Here is a 20,581-nt window from a genome sequence, read left to right as displayed (position 1 = left end):
ATGAGATAGGCAGTCATAAAATAAAAGCTGCGTAAATTCCAGAAAACGTACCTTAGTTTGTAGATGTGACAACTTTTGCGCAAACCAATAAATATACAATTATTGACTTTTTTTTTACCAAAGACATGTGGCTGAATACATTTTGGCCTAAATGTATGACTAAAATTGAGTTTATTGGATTTTTCTAATAACAAAAAGTAGAAAATATCATTTTTTTTCAAAATTTGCGGTCTTTTTACGTTTATATCGCAAAAAATAAAAATCGCAGAGGCAATCAAATACCATCAAAAGAAAGCTCTATTTGTGGGAAGAAAAGGACGCAAATTTTGTTTCGGTACAACATTGCATGACCGCGCAATTACCAGTTAAAGCAGCGCAGTGCCAAAGTGTAAAAAGACCTCTGGTCATTTACCAGCAAAATGGTCCGGTCTTAAAGTGGTTAATTGGAGGCGTGATAGGCTTCCCTGGAGAGATGAGTTTTCAGGGATTACCTAAAGGCAGCCAGAGTAGAAGATAGCAGGACAGATTGAGGTAGAGCATTCCAGAGAATAGGAGAGGCTCTGAAGAAATCCTGGATACAAGAGAGCTTGAGAGAAGGAGGTCTTGTGGATGGCTTTGTATGCTGTTAGTATTTTGAGTTAAAATTTCTAGGCAACCAGGACTGGCAGAGAGGAGTGGCGGACATTGAGCGGTTGGTAAGGTAGATGAGTCTGGCAGCAGCATTCATGATAGAATGAAAAGGGGATGTCCTATGCAGAGGTAGGCCTATGAGAAGGGAGTTGCAATAATCAAGGCGAAAGATAACAAAAGAATGAATGAGTAGCTTGGTGATTTCATCTGTTAAAAAGGGGTGAATTTTAGAGATGTTACTGAGGTGAAGTCTACAAGTAAAATCTATCTCTACAAGAGATAGATTTGGGTGTCATTAGCATAGAGATGATATTGCAAGCCGTGGGAGGTTATTCAGTGACCAAGGGAGGAGGTGCAGATAGAGAAGATAAGGGGTCCAAAAACAGAGCCTTGGGGGACCCCTACAGAAAGAGGAAGTGGAGAGGAGGAGACAGAGTTATAAGTAACACTGAAGGAGCTCTGTGAAAGATAGGAGGATAACAAAGAAAGAGCAGAATCAGGGAGGCCAATGTTGTGGAGTTTATTGAGAAGGAGCTGGAAGTATCACAGGCCACAGAGATGTCTAGTAGTAAGAGTATGGAGTAGAGGCCATTGATTTTAGCAGTTAGTAAATTGTTAGTGTGTTTTAGTATTGCAGTTTCTGTAGAGTACTGGGAGCGAAAGCTAGACTGTAAGCTCTTGTACACACGGTCAGAGATTCCGACGGAATGTGTCCGATCGGACCAGTTTGGCAGATATCCTGACTGTGTGTGGTCTGCATCGGACTGTTTCTGTCGGAGTATCCGACGGACCAAGTTTTCCAACGTGCCGGTAAAATTTTTCGACAAAAGGCTCCGATCGGACATACTCCAATCATGTGTAGAGAATTCCGATCGGACAAAGTCCCACGCATGCTCAGATCAAATTCCTAAACTAAAGCTATTGGCTACTAGCGTGAACGTAGTCCCGTCGTAACGAAATAACGTAATCACATTGGATTTTCCGACAACTTTGTCTGACCGTGTGTATGCAACAGTTTCAGACAAAATCCGTCGGACAAAATCCGACGGATTTGGTTGTCGGAATCTCCGACCGTGTGTACAAGAGCTAAGGGGTCAAGATGGTTTTCCGCAAGATTGTAGCTCAAATGGTTGCAGACTAAGCGGTTTAAAAGAGTTGAATGGGAGCAAGGAGATAAATCCATTGAGGGTTTTTTTAAGTATGGGGGTGATCTATGCATGCTTTAGAAGGGAGGGAAAGATGCCAGTAGATAGGGAGAGATTGAAGATGTGAGCAAGAGAGTATAGGATAGAAGAAAAGGGTGACCATAGTAGTTGAAAGGGAAAAGGATCCAATTTGTTAGACGGGCATCTGAGAAAAGTTTGGTAAACTATTTAGTAGTAGCTGGTTCAAAATAGGAAAATGATGAATGTGCTGTTAGACAGGGTATGTTAATTAGAGAAGATAGCTGTACCATGAAAGTGTCCTTGCAATATTCATCAATCTTGTTTTTGAAGTGATTGGCAATTTCTTGGTCAGTAAATGAGTTAGCGGGTAGAGAGGGTGGGGCACAAAGCAGAGTTAAAAGTAGAGAAGAGCTGACAAGGACTGAGTGACAAGGTATTATTAATGCCCCGTACACACGATGGGAAATTCCACAAGCAAAAGTCCGATGAGAGCTTTTGGTCAGAAAATGCGATCGTGTGTATGCTCCATCGGACTTTTGATGGCGGAATTTCGGCCAGCAAAAGATTGAGAGCATGTTCTTAATTTTTTGGTCAGAAAGGGTTCATGTTCAAAAATGTGTGTATGCAATTCCGATGCACGAAAACTCATGCATGCTCTGATTCAAGTATGAAACGGAAGTGATCGGTCTGGTAAAGCTACCGTTCGTAATGGACATAGCACATTCAGCATGCTGAATTTGTTTTGATAGTTTAATGCAGCGCATTCTGTTGTTCTTTACAATGCTAGAAGAATGAAGTTGTTTTGCTGCTCATATTCACACAGAGTTCCCACAAACTTCTTTCTTTATTATTTCTCCTGATCTCATGAATAATCTTTTTTTTTTTATAAAGCCAGATATCCATAATAATTTTTGTACTTTTTTTGTATTTTTTTGGAATATTTTGAAATTATTTTCTAGTCATCTCCGTAATTTTTTTTTTTGTGAGTGTCAAGTTTACACAACAACATTATCTTGTATTTTTAAAGGTCAAGGAGGTTGGTGTCCCTTGTTAATTTGACATTGTATTTTTAAATTGTACCTGTTTACTCACAAACAAACTATTCTATTTGAAGAAAAACACATAGGCAAGTATTTTCAGAAAAAAAAATCTCCATTTATTCTGGCTCATAAACAAAAATCCCCTGGGGGTGGATTTTAATGGCACGTACAACTTAGTTAGAAACAGTAAATATTTTATTACATAAAGCAAAAGTAATGTTACAATATACATAAAAGAAATATGTCTAGATAACAACTGTATAGAAACACCATTTATGATATTGTGAACAACGTGAGTCTATACATCATCTAAGTACATGTAGTCACCCTACGCGTTTCGGAGCTGCTATAGAGTCTCCTTCTTCAGGGGCGTGGGTGTAACAATTACAGAGAATCTGATGGGTAACAGAAGACATAATGTTACAACATTGAGATAACCACACAAATACTTTGGTAGGAACAGGAACAGAAAATTGAAAAAATACTCACAAGGCTCAAAAGAACAATCAGATGTATCCCAATATTACTATTTGTTAAAAACAGAAAACAGTAGATGGACTCGCATTGGTTAGTTGACTTTGCCAGTGCTCGGGATTCTCAACAAAAAAGTCAAAATAATGAGATTACACAAGTGCGCCCAAGATCCTGTGTCATTAAAGAGGTCAAAAGAAGTGCAAAAGGAGAACCATCCACCCTGGAGCACCCCTAAAGCAAATGGATAAACCAAGAAAAATGGTAAGAAAATGGAGGGAAAAAAAGGGGGGGAAATGGGCCAATTTGCAGAGAAACACTGGTGTTTCTCTGCAAATTGGCCCATTTCCCCCCTTTTTTTTCTTTTTCCTCCATTTTCTTACCATTTTTCTTGGTTTATCCTTTTTTTACAATTTTATTTTTTACAATTTATCTTCTTCATTATTTTTTACAATTTATTGTTGTTATTTTTTTTTTTACAATGCTTTCTTTTTTTTTTGGGGGGGGGGTGTCAGTGTTTTTCTTCTCTTTTCTTTTCTATTATATTTTCAATTTAACCTTTTAAATATTTATTGGGGGGGTGAGACATATCCCCTTTGCGACAGGGAAAGAGACCAAGGACACAGATTCCCCAGTCCCTTTCTCTGCAGCCTCAGCTGCACTGAAGATGAATGGACAGGAGACAGAATCTCCTCTCCATTCATAAACTGAAACATTGTATGCTAAGTTTACGATGCTTAGTTATGAATGGACAGTCGGTGATCACTGACTGTGCATTTCGAAGAGGATGGAGCTGGTAAATGACATATATATGGCTCCTTCCTCCGCTCTCCATCCTGACAGATCCAGGACAAAGGGGGGACCAGAGGAGGACCAAGAGAGCAAGGAGCACACTAGGGAGTTGGAGGGGGACTCGGACATAGAATGAGGAGCACACAGAGCCAGATGGGGAGCCAGGGGAGGACACAGGGGGACAGTCGGGGATGATCAGTGCAGCGTTGGGGGGAGGTACAAGTACCAATCTCCCTGTATAGCTTTCAATAAAGCATCTGACAGCCACGGGAGGGAGATGAGGAGAAGTGACTGCCAGATGCTTTATTGAAAGCTATACAGGAAGATTGGTGCTTGTACCCCCCCCCCCCCCCCACCGCCGCACCGATCATGTGTTTGATTTTTACTTTCCTCCACCTAAAAGATTTCAGTTTGTTGTTCAACTGAGTTGTACAGTTTATAGGTCACAATATATGTGAAAAAAGTTCTGAAATGATTTATCTTTGTCTCATTTGTTTACAACCCAGAAACATGACATTTTAACAGGGGTGTCTAGACTTTTTGGATCCACTGGGGTCAGTGTCATTACTGGTAGTATGAGGTGATACCTGGAACCTATAGAGGTTGCACAGGAAGTCCAACTCCTCCAGGATGGCACAATGTCCTCTACTGGGCCCTGTGCTCACTACCCGTCAGAGTGGAACTAGCTTTGCATTTGCCATTGAACACCAGAATTAGTAGGTCCGCCTCTGGCGCCCTGTGCATGTCACAGGTGAGAGTAGGTTCACCCTAAGAACATCTGACAGACATAAAAGGGTCTGGAGTATGCTGCCTGTAACATTCTTCAGTATGGCCGGTTTGGTGGTGGGTCAGTGATGGTCTGGAAAGGCATATCCATGTAGGGACACATAGACCTCTACAGGCTAGATAATAGCACCCTGATTGCAATTATGTACAGGGATGAAATCCTTGGACCCATTGTCAGACCCTACGCTGGTGCACTGGTTCCTGGGTTCCTCCTGGTACACGACAATGCCTGGCCTCACGTGGCGAGAGTATGCAGCCAGTTCCTGGAGGATGAAGGAATTGATACCGTTGAATTTCCCCCATGCCCACTTGACCTAAATCCAGTAGAACACCTCTGGGACATTATGTTTCAGTCCATCCGACACCACCAGGTTGCACCTTGCACCTCAATCTGTTCAGGAGCTCAGTGATGCCCTGCCCTAGTCCAGATCTGGGAGAAAATTCCCCAGGACACTATCCATTTTCTCATTAGGAGTATGCCTGGATGTCAGGCATGCATGCAAGCATGTGGGGACCATACAAACGACCAAGAGTAACCAAGAGTACCAAAGAGTACCATTTTGAGTTGCTGCAGTTACATTTCAGTAAAATGGACTAGCCTGCTGCATCATTTTTTAACTTTGGTTTTTCAGGGTGTCTTTGAACTCAGTCCTCTGTAAGTTGATCATTGTCATTTCCATCAAACGATGTGACATTCTTTTGTTCCTAACACATTACCTAGTACATATCAGTATAGATATCCAGCATGATATTTTTCCTTATTGAAATCCGATGTGTTTTCAAAGTGTTATTTACATTTTTTTGAACAGTGTATGTATGTGTCTATATATATATATATATATATATATATACATATATATATATATATATATTTACTTGCTTAGAAAATCAGACTTGGATGCAGGTTTTATTTATTTTAATTAGGATATAATAACATATACTTTCATACTGTGCATCTGGCTTACCACTGTGAGCAAACCGCTTCATTTGCATACACATTCCCTATAACGTTGGGCATCCCAACTACAGTACTTCCACAAATTTTAGAGGTATGTAGTTTGTCTTCTATATAGCTGGTGGTATTTTATGTTTTTTCTTTGTAACAATATGCTGTGTAAAATAAAGCATTATTTTATTAATGCTACCCTAATTCAGAACTTACTTTAAAGTGAATGGTGCGTGGTCTTATGATTGTATACCATGTATCTTTATACCATTAGCTTTTAAACCATTAATACTTTTGAGTCTGGACAAAACTATTTTTTTACATTTATGTATAAAAGGTTTAGAGGCCAAATGCAAATGTGGATCAAATTTTGGTTTGCTGGCAAGGGGAGGACTGGGGTTTTATGATTTTTTTTTGCCCCTGGCCAGTACCTGTAAAATACATGGGCTGGTGGCCCTCAGTTGAGATGCATCATCATTTAGACTTTAATATTAGTTAGAAGTCTACAGTTAGTGACCCAGTTTATTAGTTACTTGTTCCCTGTTGAGACCTGTAATCACAGTATCTGGAAGATATCATGTGACTGCTGAAAGCCACAAAGGAAGCTGATTTTGATAGATGGGTTACAATAATTCATGGCTTTTAGGAACAGCCACTTTTCTACATGCTGGTTGGCCCGAGACAAAGTAACTGAAGGAAGGATTCGGAGGTGGTCGGGTGCCGTCTTGGTTTGTGGAGAGACCCAGCAACTGTAGAAGCATCCAGGGGAGGACTCTTCGGGAGAAGGGCACGCAAAGGTTGGCTTCTCAGAAGAAGCCTGGAGGCTAAGTTGAAAGACCCCAAGTGAATCTGTTCTTGTATGGTATAGCCGGACCAGCTGCAAGATACTGGTACCGTACGAGGGTTCTCTAAGTTTTTCTACATCTTTCAGTTATTCAAGTGTTCTACAACAAGTCTGTGGCAGAGACTTTATTCAAGTGTCCTATAGCAAGTCTGTGTCAGAGGCTTCACTTTATTTGAGCACTCTATCAGCTGCTAAGCCTAGTGAGAGAAGGACTATCCGATAAGGGTGAGGATCCAGTTGTGAATGGCTATTCTCTGGATTTCCTAATGTGAGAGACTCTTTTCTATTTGACTTAGTTCCAAGAGTACCTGGACTTTTCTACCTAAACCCTCTAACCCTACTTTGAGAGACTGTGTTTCGTTTATTCTTCTTGTAAATAAAAATCCCTTAATCGGATCTGATGCCAGTCTCTGCAATTCTTGGGCTATCTACCTCGAGAAAACCCCTAGACATACACAAGGACAAGAAGGTAACGGTAAGCCCAATTTAACCAGCCGCTTCTTCGGGGGTCAGTGCTACATGTAAAAAGGAAATCAAGGCTGTAAAAATTGAAATCAAACCTCAGATTGCAAAAGAATTTAGAACAAACCCCCCAAAATTCTTCAAATATATTAACAGTAAAAAGGTCAGGTCTGAGCATAGAGGCCAGCTTTTCTCAACCTTTTCAACACAGAGGGACCCTTGAAATAGTACTCCTGCCTCGGGGAACCCCTGCTAAAAATTAGAAGTCTACAACTCATGATACAATAGTGTGATGGTCAGTGGGAAGAATGGTCCTTACACTTGTGGTAATTGGGAAGAATGACCTCCTTATAGATAGCTAAAAAGATCAATGGTGTCAGTGGGAACTTGTCTGAGAGTCAGAAATTGCCCAATGCTGAAGGAACCCCTAGCAACGTTTGGAGGAACCCTAGTTGAGAATCACTGATGTAGGCCCTTTACTAGATTATTTTGAGTTGGCTACTGGGGGCATCAGTGGAAACAAAAGAAAATAGGGTAGCTCACGTCCTTTAAGGGGATAGTATTCAGATAGCCCCACATGGTCCACAATGGCTCAACTGACATGGTCCAGAAACATTTAGACAGATTAAAGGGGAATAAAGCTGACAGACCAGATGGCTTACACTCAAGGATCCTAAAACAGCTGAGCTCTGTTATATCTAAGCCATTGTTCCTAATTTTTAGAGACTCTTTAATGACTGGCATGGTACGACTCGATTGACATAAAGTCAATATGGTACCTATATTTAAAAAGGGATGGAAGTCTTTACGAACTTTTAAAGTTGGGAGATACTTGACAGTTTATTAAAAGACCACATAGAGGAATTTTGCTAAAAATTAATAGTTCAAGCAATAGTGAGCATGGATTCATGAAAGTCTAAAGTTGACAAACAAATTTGATTTCTTTTTATGAGGAAATAATCAAAAACTTAGACAAAGGAGTGGCTGTGAATATAGTATACTTGGATTTTGCCACAAATGGCTAAAGTGTAAGTAGGTTTAGAAAATTCAGTTTGTAAAAGGATCAAAAACTAGCTTAAAGACAGTATTCAGAAAGTAGTGATTAATGATTCATATGAATTGTCTAAGGTTATTAGTGGCGTACCCCAGGGGTTGCTTTTTAACATATTTATAAATGTTATAGGGTCTGGGATTAAAAGTACTATTTCAGTGTTTGAAAATGACACCATGTCACAGAGTGGGATTATGTCTTTACAGGATGTCTCTAATTTACAAGCTGACCTTAATGCACTATTTAATCATTTGCCAACCAGGTAATAGCCAAATGATGGCTACAGTGAGGTCAGCTAGTTCTGGGAGGGCGTACTATGACATCATCTCAAACTCGCGCTTCCGGAAGTGTCTGTGATCGCTGGGTACCCCGGACTCAGCACATCACAGATCGGGGTAAAGGGCACTTTAACAAAAATAGAACTGGGGGAAAGAAGACCCCCCCCCGAGAAAGGAAGTAATGGGCAGACCAAGTTGCTTATCAAGGGAATTTTATTATTGCAAAATTAATGAAAACAAGAATAAAAAAACTAGGTACCCACCACCAACACCTAGACTAATATTAAAATAAGACAACGTTGTCTAAATAAAAACTGTTGCATCAGGTATACATCAAGCACCCACACCACGTACACCCAAGTGAATAAGCGGTTAGATAGGCATGTAAGTCCTGGTGACTAGCACCATCACTAGATGTGCATATCTCGTCACTATTAACCATCAAGCCCCCAGCTGGGGGATAAAGGGGTTTTATATTGGGAATCCACACACTTGAAAAGTAGACCCTATAAAAAGCAATACCACTGGGTTAGCTTATTTGACTCTTATTCCACTGGTAATAAACACTGTATAGAGGGTGGCATATAGCCACAAGCAGTCAGTAATTGGTTCAGGTTTTCAGCTTAAGGCCAAGCCGTATAAGCAAGGGTAACTCACTGTAAAGGTCAGGACAGAGGTATTGTGCAAAAATGTAGACAATCACAGGACCAATGGTCCTCTCACCCGACCATTGTGGACAAGAGTCTCTAACAGCTGGCAGGTGTCCCAGGTATCACCATAAGATGCCGTCTATAAGGGGATCTCACACTGCACAGATCCTGTAATGCAGGGTGCTCGATTGCCACATGGAAGTCAAGGGAGTTCCACAGTATACATCTGCTGATACCGCTGTAGCAATGTAGCATTGCAAAGCCATCTAGGCATGCCATGCTGATATCTCAACTGGAGATAGCTCCCACTAGCCTCAATGTGTGGTGCAATTGCGCAGACGTAATGCAGTGCGTCATCCGTGACATATATCATGTCACTGCCGTGGTGTCTTTGCTGACATGTTTCACCCAATCACGTGGGCTTTTTCAAGATGGGAGGGATCAGAAGAGTCGTCTATTTGTACGCTTTTTCCACGTCTTCTTTACATTTGCTTATAAGCACCGCCCCCTCCCTCTCAATAATCTCTCGGTCGACAAAAAGGAGAGGCAGACGTTCCCGTAGCACTGTAAGGGGGACAGCAACAAATGTGTCCACAGGCAAAGGTGAATATGGTGCTCAGTCCTCAGGCAGAGTATCATTTTCTCTGTTTAGTGAGTTTGCCCCTGCTATCCAGCCACAGCATGCAGAAGAGGTGATGGACTGGCTTACTAAACCTTCCTCATCCTCTGTCACGCAAGCAGAGACAAGTGTGCAGTCCCCTGCAGTTGCCAGAGTGGATATACCTGCCTCCTTGTCCACATCTATTCCTGCTATAGCCCCAACATCAGCCATGGAGAAGTCAGCTGAGTTATTTGAATACAGCATCAGTCACTTGCTACTTGATGATGCCCAGTCATTACTGGATTCAGATGTTGGTTCTGAGGTTGAGGATGACAGGAACATGAGCTTACAGAGAGGGGAGAGCACTGGTAGACAAATTGGCATTCATGTTCCCCCAGCCACAACATATTGCCAAGTTGTCTCCAGTGGTAATGATGATGATGGAGGAGATGGAGATGATGATGATGGTGATGAAGATGAGGTCACTGATGCGACTTGGGTGCCAGATAGAGCAGAGGAGGAAACTGAAGGTGAGGGGTCACAACCCCAAGGAGGCTGACATCAAGAAAGAGTAGAGAGCAGCCACCCTATTCCATCACATGCTGCAGTTGTTATCTCCCATCCCACTCCCCAAAGCTCATCTGTCTGTGCCTTTTTCAGCACATCTGCAGCAGATAGCACTGTTGATATCTGCAAACTGTGTCTCAGGCACATAAAACGTGGCAAAAACACCAGCCATTTGGGTACCACATGTTTAACAAGGCATTTAATGTCCAACCATTCAGCCCGTTGGCATCAGCACACAAAAGCCACACAAAAGGAGCACAAATCTGTCCCTCCTCCTCCTTACCCACTTCAGTATGCCCCTGCTATACTGAGTTATTATCTCACAGCAGCCTCCACTGACAGGAATGATGGTATAGCACTTGTCCCAGGTCCTAGCAGCACATCTGCCAGCAGCACACTACCAACTGTAGACTGGAGCCAGCAAATTTCTCTGCACCATCTGATGCAGCGGAAAAAAATACAGCCCCTGCCACCTACATGGCCAGTGTCTAAATGCAAGCTTGTCAAAGCTGTTGGCTCTCCAACTTCTGCCTTTCAGCCTGGTGGATTCTGCCCCCTTCCGTGAATTCGCACAATGTGCTGTACCACAATAGCAGGTTCCCAGATAATGGTTCAAACCTCCTGTTGACACATGTGCCCTGCCTGGCATATGTCCTCAATTTGATGGTTAACATTAACAATTTTTCGGTCTTTTTTTAGTGATGGTGCAAAAAATAAAAAACCCAGTGGTGATTCAATACCACCAAACAAAGGCTGGGTAAAGTGTTGCATGACTGCATTCAAAATTTTACAGCACTGAAAGCTGAAAAAATGCCTGGTTAGGAAGTGGGTACAAGTGCCCAGTCGGCAAGTGGTTAATTGGGCAACTACTGTATGTGGCAAATTAAGTGTAATGTTGATAAATGTAAAGTTATGCACTTGGTGGCTAAAAACCTGTATGCATCATACATACTAGGAGAAGAAAAGCTGAGGGAGTCAGTGGTGGAGAAGGCTCTGAGTGTTCTGGTAGATCATAGACTTAATAATAGCATGAAATGCGAAGCTGCAGTTTCTAAAGGTAGCAAAACACTTTCTTGTATTAAAAGAGGTATAGCCTCCAGAAAGAGAGAGACATCATTTTGTCACTGTACACATCATTAAAGAGGAATTGCACCTATAATGTTTGGGAGTTCTAAGTAATTTTCTAGCAAAAAAAATGATTTCAACTTGTTAACAACGAGTCCTTAAGTGGTTAAAAAAGCTGGTTGCACAGTGACTTGAACAAGTATTCATACCATTGAAATTTTCCACATTTTATCATGTTACCACCAAAAATGTAAATGTATTTTATTGGGATTTTATGTAATAGACCAACACAAAGTGGCACATAATTGTGAAGTGGAAATAAAAATGTGAAAAGTGTGGCGTGCATTTGTATTTAGCCTCCTTTACTCTGATACTCCTAACTAAAATCAAATTGCCTCCAGAAGTCACCTAATTAGTAAATAGAGCCCACCTGTGTGTAATTTAATCTCAGTATAAATTCTGTTCTGTGAAGCCCCCAGAGGTTTGTTGGAGAACATTAGTGAACAAACAGCATCATGGAGGCCAGGAACACACCAGACAGGTCAGGGATAAAGTCTGGGATCAGTTTGAAGTAGGGTTAGGCTATAAAAAACATATTTCAAGCTTTGAACATCTCACGGAGCACTGTTTAATCCATCATCCAAAAATGGATAGAGTATGGCACAACTGCAAGCCTACCAAGACATGGTTGTCAACCTAAACTGACAGGGAGAGCATTAATCAGAGAAGCAGCCAAAAGGCCCATGGTAACTCCGGAGGAGCTGCAGAGATCCACAGCTCAGGTGGGAGAATCTGTCCACAGGACAACTATTAGTCGTGTACTCCACAAATCTGGCCTTTATGGAAGAGTGGCAAAAAGAAAGCCCTTGTCTAAAGAAAGCCATAAGAAGTCCTGTTTGCAGTTTGCGAGAAGCCATGTGGGGGACACAACAAACATGTAGAAGAAGGTGCTCTGGTCAGATGAGACCAAAATTTAATTTTTTTGGCCTAAAAGCAAAATGCTATGTTTGACAGGAAAACTAACACTGCACATAACCCTGAACACACCATCCACACCATTAAACATGGTGGTGGCAGCATCATGTTGTGGGGATGCCTTTCCTCAGCAGGCACAGGGAAGCTGAGTTGATGGGAAGAAGGATAGAGCCAAATACAGGGCAATCTTAAAAGAAAACCTGTTAGAGTTTGCAAAAGACTTGAGAGGTTCACATGCCAGCAAGACAATGACCCTAAATATACAGCCAGAGCTATAATGGAATTGCTTAGGTCAAAGCATATTCATGTGTTAGAATGGCCCAGTCAAAGTCCAGACCTAAATCCAATTGAGAATCTGTGGCAAGACTTGAAAATTGCTGTTCACAGACACTCTGCATCCAATCTGAAAGAGCTTGAGGTGTTTTGAAGAAACAGAATGGACATAAATGTCACTTTCTAGATGTGCAATGCTGGTAGAGACATACTCAAAGAAACTTGCAGCTGTAATTGCAGCAAAAAATTGGTTCTACAAAGTATTGGGCTGAATACAAATGCACACCACACTTTGCACATATTTGTTTGTAAAGAAAATTGAAAACCATTTATCATTTTCCTTCCACTTCATAAATATGGGCCACTTTGACTTGGTATATCACATAAAATCCCAATAAAATCCATTTAAAATGTAGGTTGTAACATGAAAAATGTGGAAAATTTCAAGGGGTATGCCTACTTTTTCAAGGCACTGTATTCCTAAATGCACAAAATATAACTGGATTCTAATTTATAGAGGTAATAACACAAGGGGTAGTTGATCCAGGGAATGCATGATTGCCTCCTGGGGGATCAGAAATTATTATTTTTACCCCACTAGAGCAAATTGGACCATGCTTTACTTACTGTATGTTTTTTGCCTTCCTCTGGATCAAATATGGCTATAGAATAGTGTATATGGAGGTTTTCTATTAGTGTTCTTTTTTAGGTTGAACTACAGGTTGAACTATATGGACTAGTGTCTTTATCTGACTATACAACTTGAGCTAAAAAAATCTGATTAAGTTGATATTAAATCATATCACTTTTATTGCTATCGTAATTGCAAATAAATTCAAATCTATTGATATATGTTAATCAATAACTTCAGAGGTAGACACAAAGGTCATCTTGCACAGAAACCAATTAGATTTGCTTTGATGTCCAGTAGCTGAGTCAAACAAATAAAAGACGCATTTCTGCATCAGTGTTTCCATATAAATTTAATTCAGGGTTAAATGTTTGTCAGATAAATACTAAAATCCTTTATTTTCGTTAAATTACTAAAATAACAATTTCCTTCAGAAGATTCCCTGTAGCTCTTCTCTAGAATTTTGGTGTAACGTACAATCAAAAATAAATGAAAATATAAACATGTAATAGGATTAAAGCTATGGAAAACGTCTTATACTGTATGGCAGGGGATATAATAATATGTTGTACAATAAAGCTTGCATGAAGGGGAACTCAAAATGAATATGTTAACAGTATATCTTCTTGCATAATTGAGTGCCTACATGTTAGAACAAGATGGAAATATATTAACCTAACCATCTCTGCACAGCATAGACCATGTGTGTTATCATGGAACAGTATTTAATGGACGTCTTCTTTTAAAACATTATATCAAAATTCTTCTCATATTTTCTTGTTTGTGCATGGGTCATGTAGTAAAAAGTAGACTCCTTACATCTACAAATCATAAAATCTCTTTATTACCACAGCTGGGTAATGTAATTGTTTATAATCAGGTATATCAGAGAATAAATCTACTGGCTATGGATATATAGAATAGTAAATCTTGGAATATTTATACTCGTATTATTTCATGGTCCCAACCAGCTCACACATTAACCATACATTTATTATGCAAAAAAGCTATCCAGTTGTGTGTCTGTAGAAAGGAATTTGATGGTGAAAGTGGAAATTTGTGATAATTTGCAAGTGACTATATGTATAGCCAAACCATTTAATTTATACTGTGTATATGCAGCCTGGCCGTATTACAGTAATCAATTAAGAAGGTGTTTAGTACAGTGGTGTATAACAGAAAATGGACAGCGGTAACTGCACTCAGATATTGAGCCCCTTGGTCCAAAAAAATGGTATCTCATGACCAGACTTCAGAGTATTGCCTCCATTTCTGTCCACTTGATTGGCTAGCTGAGATGGCACTTCCACTTTTCTATACATTCTCAGCGCAGTCTTTACAGAGAAATAAGGTACCTAAGTAACACTCCTGCTTTTTTTGTGCATTTTTTTTGCTGTTATATTTCTTAGTGTGCATATTTATTTGTCTCCCTGGTACAGGATGCCTGCTGGACTTCTCCAGGCACGAAATTGCGCTATGGGAGTCCCAATAGCAAGCAGAAATTCTCCACACTCTTCACATTCATCCTCTGCTGGACTAACAAACTGCACAAATGTTGTCAGGCCAATGCTACCTATTACCGTACCTCATCAGTCTCCAACATCCTCTCATAACAGCTCCTCTAAGATGTCTGCCCAGCAATCTGCCAACCAGTCACGAATCGCTATGCACATGGGTAAGTGCACTATATCACTGGTCACAAAATATTGTTATATAATAAAAGCAAGGTAAAAGCAAGCCTTTTTAAAGGTCAATAAATCATATCAACATAGAACTAACAGTGCATAATCAATATTAATATACATAACATAAATAATGGAGCAGACGCGCAATGTGCAAAAAAAAGTAAATAAGTTCAGGTGAATAAGTCTCACAAGTGACTTCTTTATGAATTCAGTCAGTTCATTCAGGAACCTCAGCAGTGTTCACACAGCTAACAGGATTGTGTATCATTACACCTCCCATTGGTGTCCACACACTTCTTACCAGATAAACAAATAGAAACAATATACACCTGGCTGCTTCATACTTATAAGGAATTCTGCTGTCACATTTACACAGTAATCCTTATGCCCTGTACACACGATAGGATTTCCCAACAACAAATGATGGATGTGAGGTTATTGTCGGAAAGTCTGACCATGTGTATGCTCCATAGAACATTTATTGTCGAAATTTCCGCCAACAAATATTTGAGAGCAGGGTCTCAAACAATAGGATTTTCTAACAACAAATGTTGGATGTGAGGTTGTTGTCGGAAAGTCTGACTGTGTGTATGCTCCATAGAACATTTGTTGTCAGAATTTCCGCGAAAAAATATTTGAGAGCAAGTTCTAAAATTGTCCGACAACAAAACTTGCCGGAAATTCTGATCGTGTGTACATAAGTCCGACGCACAAAAGTCCATGCATGCTTGGAATCAAGCAGAAGAGCTACACTGGCTATTGAACCAAATTTTTCTTGGCTTGTCATACGTGTTGTACGTCAACGCGTTCTTGACGTTCGGAACTTCCGACATTTGTGTGACCGTGTGTATGTAAGACAAGTTTGAGCCAACATGTTTTGGAAAACATCCACGATTTTGTTGTCGGAAAATCCTATTGTGTGTACAGGGCATTAGGGTGACAATCTCAGCAGAGATATTAAAAAGAAGGAATGGATCCCATAGTGTAGCAGTAAAAACAATGAATAGGTTTATTTAAAAATGCATTTACAGTGACAGGAAACAGATCAGCACATGAAACATATAGACCATCATAGCTGCATTCTACTTCGGCGTGCGCTCCGCTCAACGCATTTCACCCCGAAACAGGCATTGTCATGGGAACAGAGCCACAGATGGCTGCAGATAGACAGGTACAACTTATGTAGTCTAGTTATTTCACTGGATTTGCAACCACTTTAACACACATAAGAGGTTTTTTTTTAATACTTTATAGTTCTACAACCTTTAATTAAATGTAATTTAGATTATATATTAATGATGTACACAAAATAGTCAATAATATTAATGTGGGGGTGGGAAAAAAACATGTATATAATTTTGCAAGTAATATGAAAAGCCACAATTGCAAACATCACCCCTTTTGTCATGAAACCTATACAAATGATCTTTCAATGCCAAGAGACTTCCTATAGTTAGTTAAATTGTATCACTCTGTGTACCTTGGTCTGTAAATGAATACCCTTTTCTCTAGAAGGTCCCAAAGTTTGTTAGAAAGCATTACTAATTACCAATTCTATTAAAGCTCCAATCATATATTATTTTGAAAAATATCCTAAACTTTACAAAACTCTTTATCACCAATAAACCAGTTAATAAACAATACAATGAACACTGGTCAGACAAACAAAAGAGACACTGTCAAAGTTTCATTGTTTTGCTGAGAGAAACTATGCATATGACAACTATAACCTGGATTCTAAATAAAGCTGGACTTTATAAAATAGTGACAAGATGAAAGCCATTGTTGAAAAAGTCTCATATCAAATCCAACTTGGAGTTTGCCAAAAATGAATCAGGTTATCTATCCAGATGAGGTCAAAAAGTAAACTTCTATCCTTAGACTCCATTCACATAGGGGCAACTTCAAGTTGCCACAAGTCGCCTGACTTCAAGTTGCCCCAAGTCGCCCCTAGTCACCTCTAGTCGCACTACATGAAAAAAATCAATGTAAGTGAATGGATCCGTCTTAATGCACACTACTGCAGTTGCTCTGACTTCAGAAAAGGTTCCTGTACTACTTCAATCCGACTTCTAGGTGACTTGTACCAATTGATTTCAATGGAAGTTGCCTCCAAGTCGGATCCCCTGTCTTAACTGAAGCAACTTTCCAGGAAGTAAAAATAGTTTTCTAGGCAAACCCCTCCCTCCCACAGAGCTGATTATTATGTGATTGGCCACTGGCAAAGTCCCCTGTCCTGGAGGCAACTTCAAGTTGCCTTTTAAGTTGCCTCAAGTCGCGCTGTGATTCATACTCAAGTCGTGTCCAAGTTGCCTCCCAAAGTCACGCTGGAAGTCATGTTGCCCCTGTGTGAATGGAGTCTTAGCCCTTGTACACACGATCGGAGATTCCGTCGGAATGTGTCCGATCGGAGCGTTTTGTCGGATATTCCGACTGTGTGTGGTCTGCATCGGACTGTTTCCATCGGAAAATATCCGTCGGACCAACTTTTCCAACTTGCCGGAAATATTTTCTGACAAAATGCTCCGATCGGACATATTCCGATCATGTGTAGAGAATTCCGATCGGACAAAGTGCCACGCATGCTCAGATCAAATTCCTACACCAAAGCTATTGGCTACTAGCATGAACATAGTCCCGTCGTAACGAAATAACGTCATCACGTCGGATTTTCCGACAACTTTGTCCGACCATGTGTATACAACAGTTTCAGGCAAAATCCGTCGGACAAAATCTGATGGGCAAAATCTGACGGATTTGGTTGTCGGAATCTCCGACCGTGTGTACAAGGGCTTAGCCAAATGCTATTGGGCTTAAACGATGTACTGGTATGTTGGAAGGCCAACAATGCTAATTACCGAGAAATACCATCTCCATAATAATCCATATGGGGTTCCATATTGCAGTGGGGGTATGCTTTTTCAGCAGGGACTGGGAAACATGAAAGGATCCAGGGTAAGTTAGATGGAGTCAAATACAGGGCTGTCCTACAGAAAAGCCTTTTTCAATCTGCAAGAGATCAGAGACCTAGACAGAAATGGATCTTTCTTTAGGGTTAAAGACCATAAAAGTTACAGTTACACTGGAGTGGTTTCAAAATTAAGAACTCAATTTCACCTGAGCAAGCGTAGCAGACTTTAAAAGTTGCTTTTCACCAGCAGTTCCCAATCAGAGCTAAGTCAGCGTTACCAAGGAGAGTGGCTAAATATTTCCAGATCCTTATATGCAGAACTTGTAGGCATACCCCAAAGCTGTCTTTTTTTTCTTCTTTTTTCCTTTTTTTGTGTGATTGCAATTAAATAATTCCATGTTTAAATTGTTAAAGTGGAAGTAAACTCCCCTATCGTTTTCAGCCAAGGAAGCTGCCATCTTTGCCTCTGTTTAATCTTCAACTGCTATGGTGCTGCACATGTGATTCGTTATGACACCAGCCATTGGATGGTTTGATAGTTTGGCTGAGAGCACAGCCAATGTGCAGTTAGCATTCCCGGCATGCCTTTTTTTTAACTGTTTAAATCAATGGGTTTATTTCTACTTTAAGTATGTTGTGAAAACCAAGTAAACATTCAAATTAAATCCATTTTAGTTCCAGGCTGTAACATTAAAACAAACGAAAAGTCCAACATGTTGTATTTGTGTTTTAAACATTAGGGAATTCAGGGTTTCATTTTCTCCTGTTATAATACTTGTATATATTGTTATGCAATTATTAGTTAGATAATTATAAGTACAACCTCTGTCTAGTTACTAATTTGAAGTTTGTATGTACAGAGCACCAGCAGGTAAGAATCAGCAACAATATTTGCTAAAATCTTGACGCTTGTAAATTATATGAAAGAGACTTTTTTTTAAATTCAAACAGTTTCACTTTATAGACTAACTGAGGAGGCAGACATCCTTTCCCTCCTTCTAAGCTCTTCCTAGGTTTAAAATGTCTTGAAATTAAACCTTGTCAAACCAAATATATAGATTTGACACTGATATAGAGACCAGATTTTTTTCAGCATTTTCCAAGAGAAACTTGTACAGCTGTGATTTTACTTGATCTGCAGCCAGGATTTTTCTTCAAAGAGCCAACTACAGCATGCCAGCCTCTTGTATCGTGTAAATAATGCCAGAGGTTCAGTAATCATGTTGTTCACTTTCATCATTATCAAATGTCTCAGAATTGTACGGCCAGCTCCAGGTTTAGGAGTTATTTGTAATAACAGCATAACTGGAAGGAATTCAGTTTTTGCTTTGAACAGTGGATGGAAATCCAACTAGTTATTCTAATAAAAAAAAAAAAATCTAAGATATACAAAAAAGAAATAATTATATTATAAGTGAATGGTGAATACACCAGGATGATGTAGGAGGCCAAGGAACAGCAAGATACATTGCAAATAGCATCTCAATGTTTGCACATAGATTTTCATTTAAATGAACAAAAGAGTTGGCTTATGCCAAATTAAACACTTAAAATAAAGCTTTTATATTACACGTGGTTGCTGTTTAACTCTAAATTGACCAACTTCATATCAAATATTCTTGCATATGGCTAGCTCAAGAAATTTGGTCTAAAGTCTTATCTTGTATACAGTCATTTTGTACTGTTAAATGGTTATCATTCTGTATTAGAAACAAATAGTGAACAATTAAACCAATGTTATACATTTTGTTTGGTCTCTAGCACAGAGGTATTTTAGATGCATCCTAAAAGATGCCTTTTCCTGCCTGGTGTTCTCACATTAAATACAACACACATTTGCCTCTGCGATAAATACAGGCTGTAGTACACACACCATGTAAGAAATACAAGAACATACATGCATTGACTGTACATGCTGGCAAACCTCTTGGTGTTGTCCTCTGTGTATGTGCATTACAGCCTTTTCCAGATTATTATGCAGATGTAAGTGAAAAAGGGAAGGCTTGGACCATACAATATATGGAAAATGCAAACATGTAGGGAAAAAAGAATCTCTGATTGGTGTGGGAGTCTGTTCATGACCCTAGTTGTTGTGAGAGGGTGTTGGGGTTGGGCAGCCATTAGAGGTATTGTTGTGTCTGGCAATTAGTCCAGTGCATTGGAGCACTTAAAGGGGTTGTAAAGGTAAAAATGTTTTCACCTTAATGCATTCTATGCATTAAGGTTAAAAAACATCTGACAATGCCGGCCCCCCCAGCCCCCGTTTTACTTACCTGACTCCTCGAAAGTCCTGCACTTGCCCCCGACATCCTCTTGGCTGCTCAGCCTGGCCAGCTTGCACTGCTGTCAATCACATCCAGTGGTGCAGGAAGCAGGGTTGTGTGATACAGTGAGCGGATATGGCCGTCGGCTGTATCACAGGAGCACGTCTGCAAGCAATCCTCACCATGCGAGGTAGCTCACATGAACGTGAGAAGTCTTTGTGGGGGGAGCCAAGACAGCCGCCGAGGGACCCCAGAAGACCAGGTTTGGGGCCACTCTGTAAGTATAACAGGTTTGTTATTTAAAAAAAAAAAAACCTTTACAACCCCTTTAAAAAGATAGTGCCTATGTTGGTCTCTAATGAAAGAGCACATGGCACTCATTAACAAGGTGCATGAGGAGCCTAGAAATCAAATAATGCTGCAGTGAGAGGCAAGCATAAATTAGGCAACTGGAGCTAAATAAGTTAGCCATCAACTATAGAGTGCAACAGTG

The 20,581-nt window shown here is 40.1% G+C and overlaps 1 protein-coding gene across 2 annotated transcripts in view; it reads left to right on the top strand.

Moving 5' to 3' along the window:
- Positions 1–20,581, top strand: part of SH3RF3 (SH3 domain containing ring finger 3) — a 609,268-nt gene that overhangs the window by 529,202 nt on the left and 59,485 nt on the right. For both annotated transcript variants that reach the window (XM_077482583.1, XM_077482584.1), the window contains one exon: positions 14,668–14,903. In XM_077482583.1, the coding sequence (XP_077338709.1) occupies positions 14,668–14,903 (236 nt within the window). The remainder of the gene's footprint in view (positions 1–14,667; positions 14,904–20,581) is intronic.

Source organism: Lithobates pipiens, unplaced genomic scaffold, assembly GCF_037356315.1.
Source record: "Lithobates pipiens isolate NorthernLeopardFrog02 unplaced genomic scaffold, aLitPip1_a1.2 Scaffold_16, whole genome shotgun sequence".
NCBI lineage: Eukaryota > Metazoa > Chordata > Amphibia > Anura > Ranidae > Lithobates > Lithobates pipiens.
Note: the sequence above shows the minus strand (reverse complement) of the source record. Positions and strands in the feature narration are given on the sequence as shown.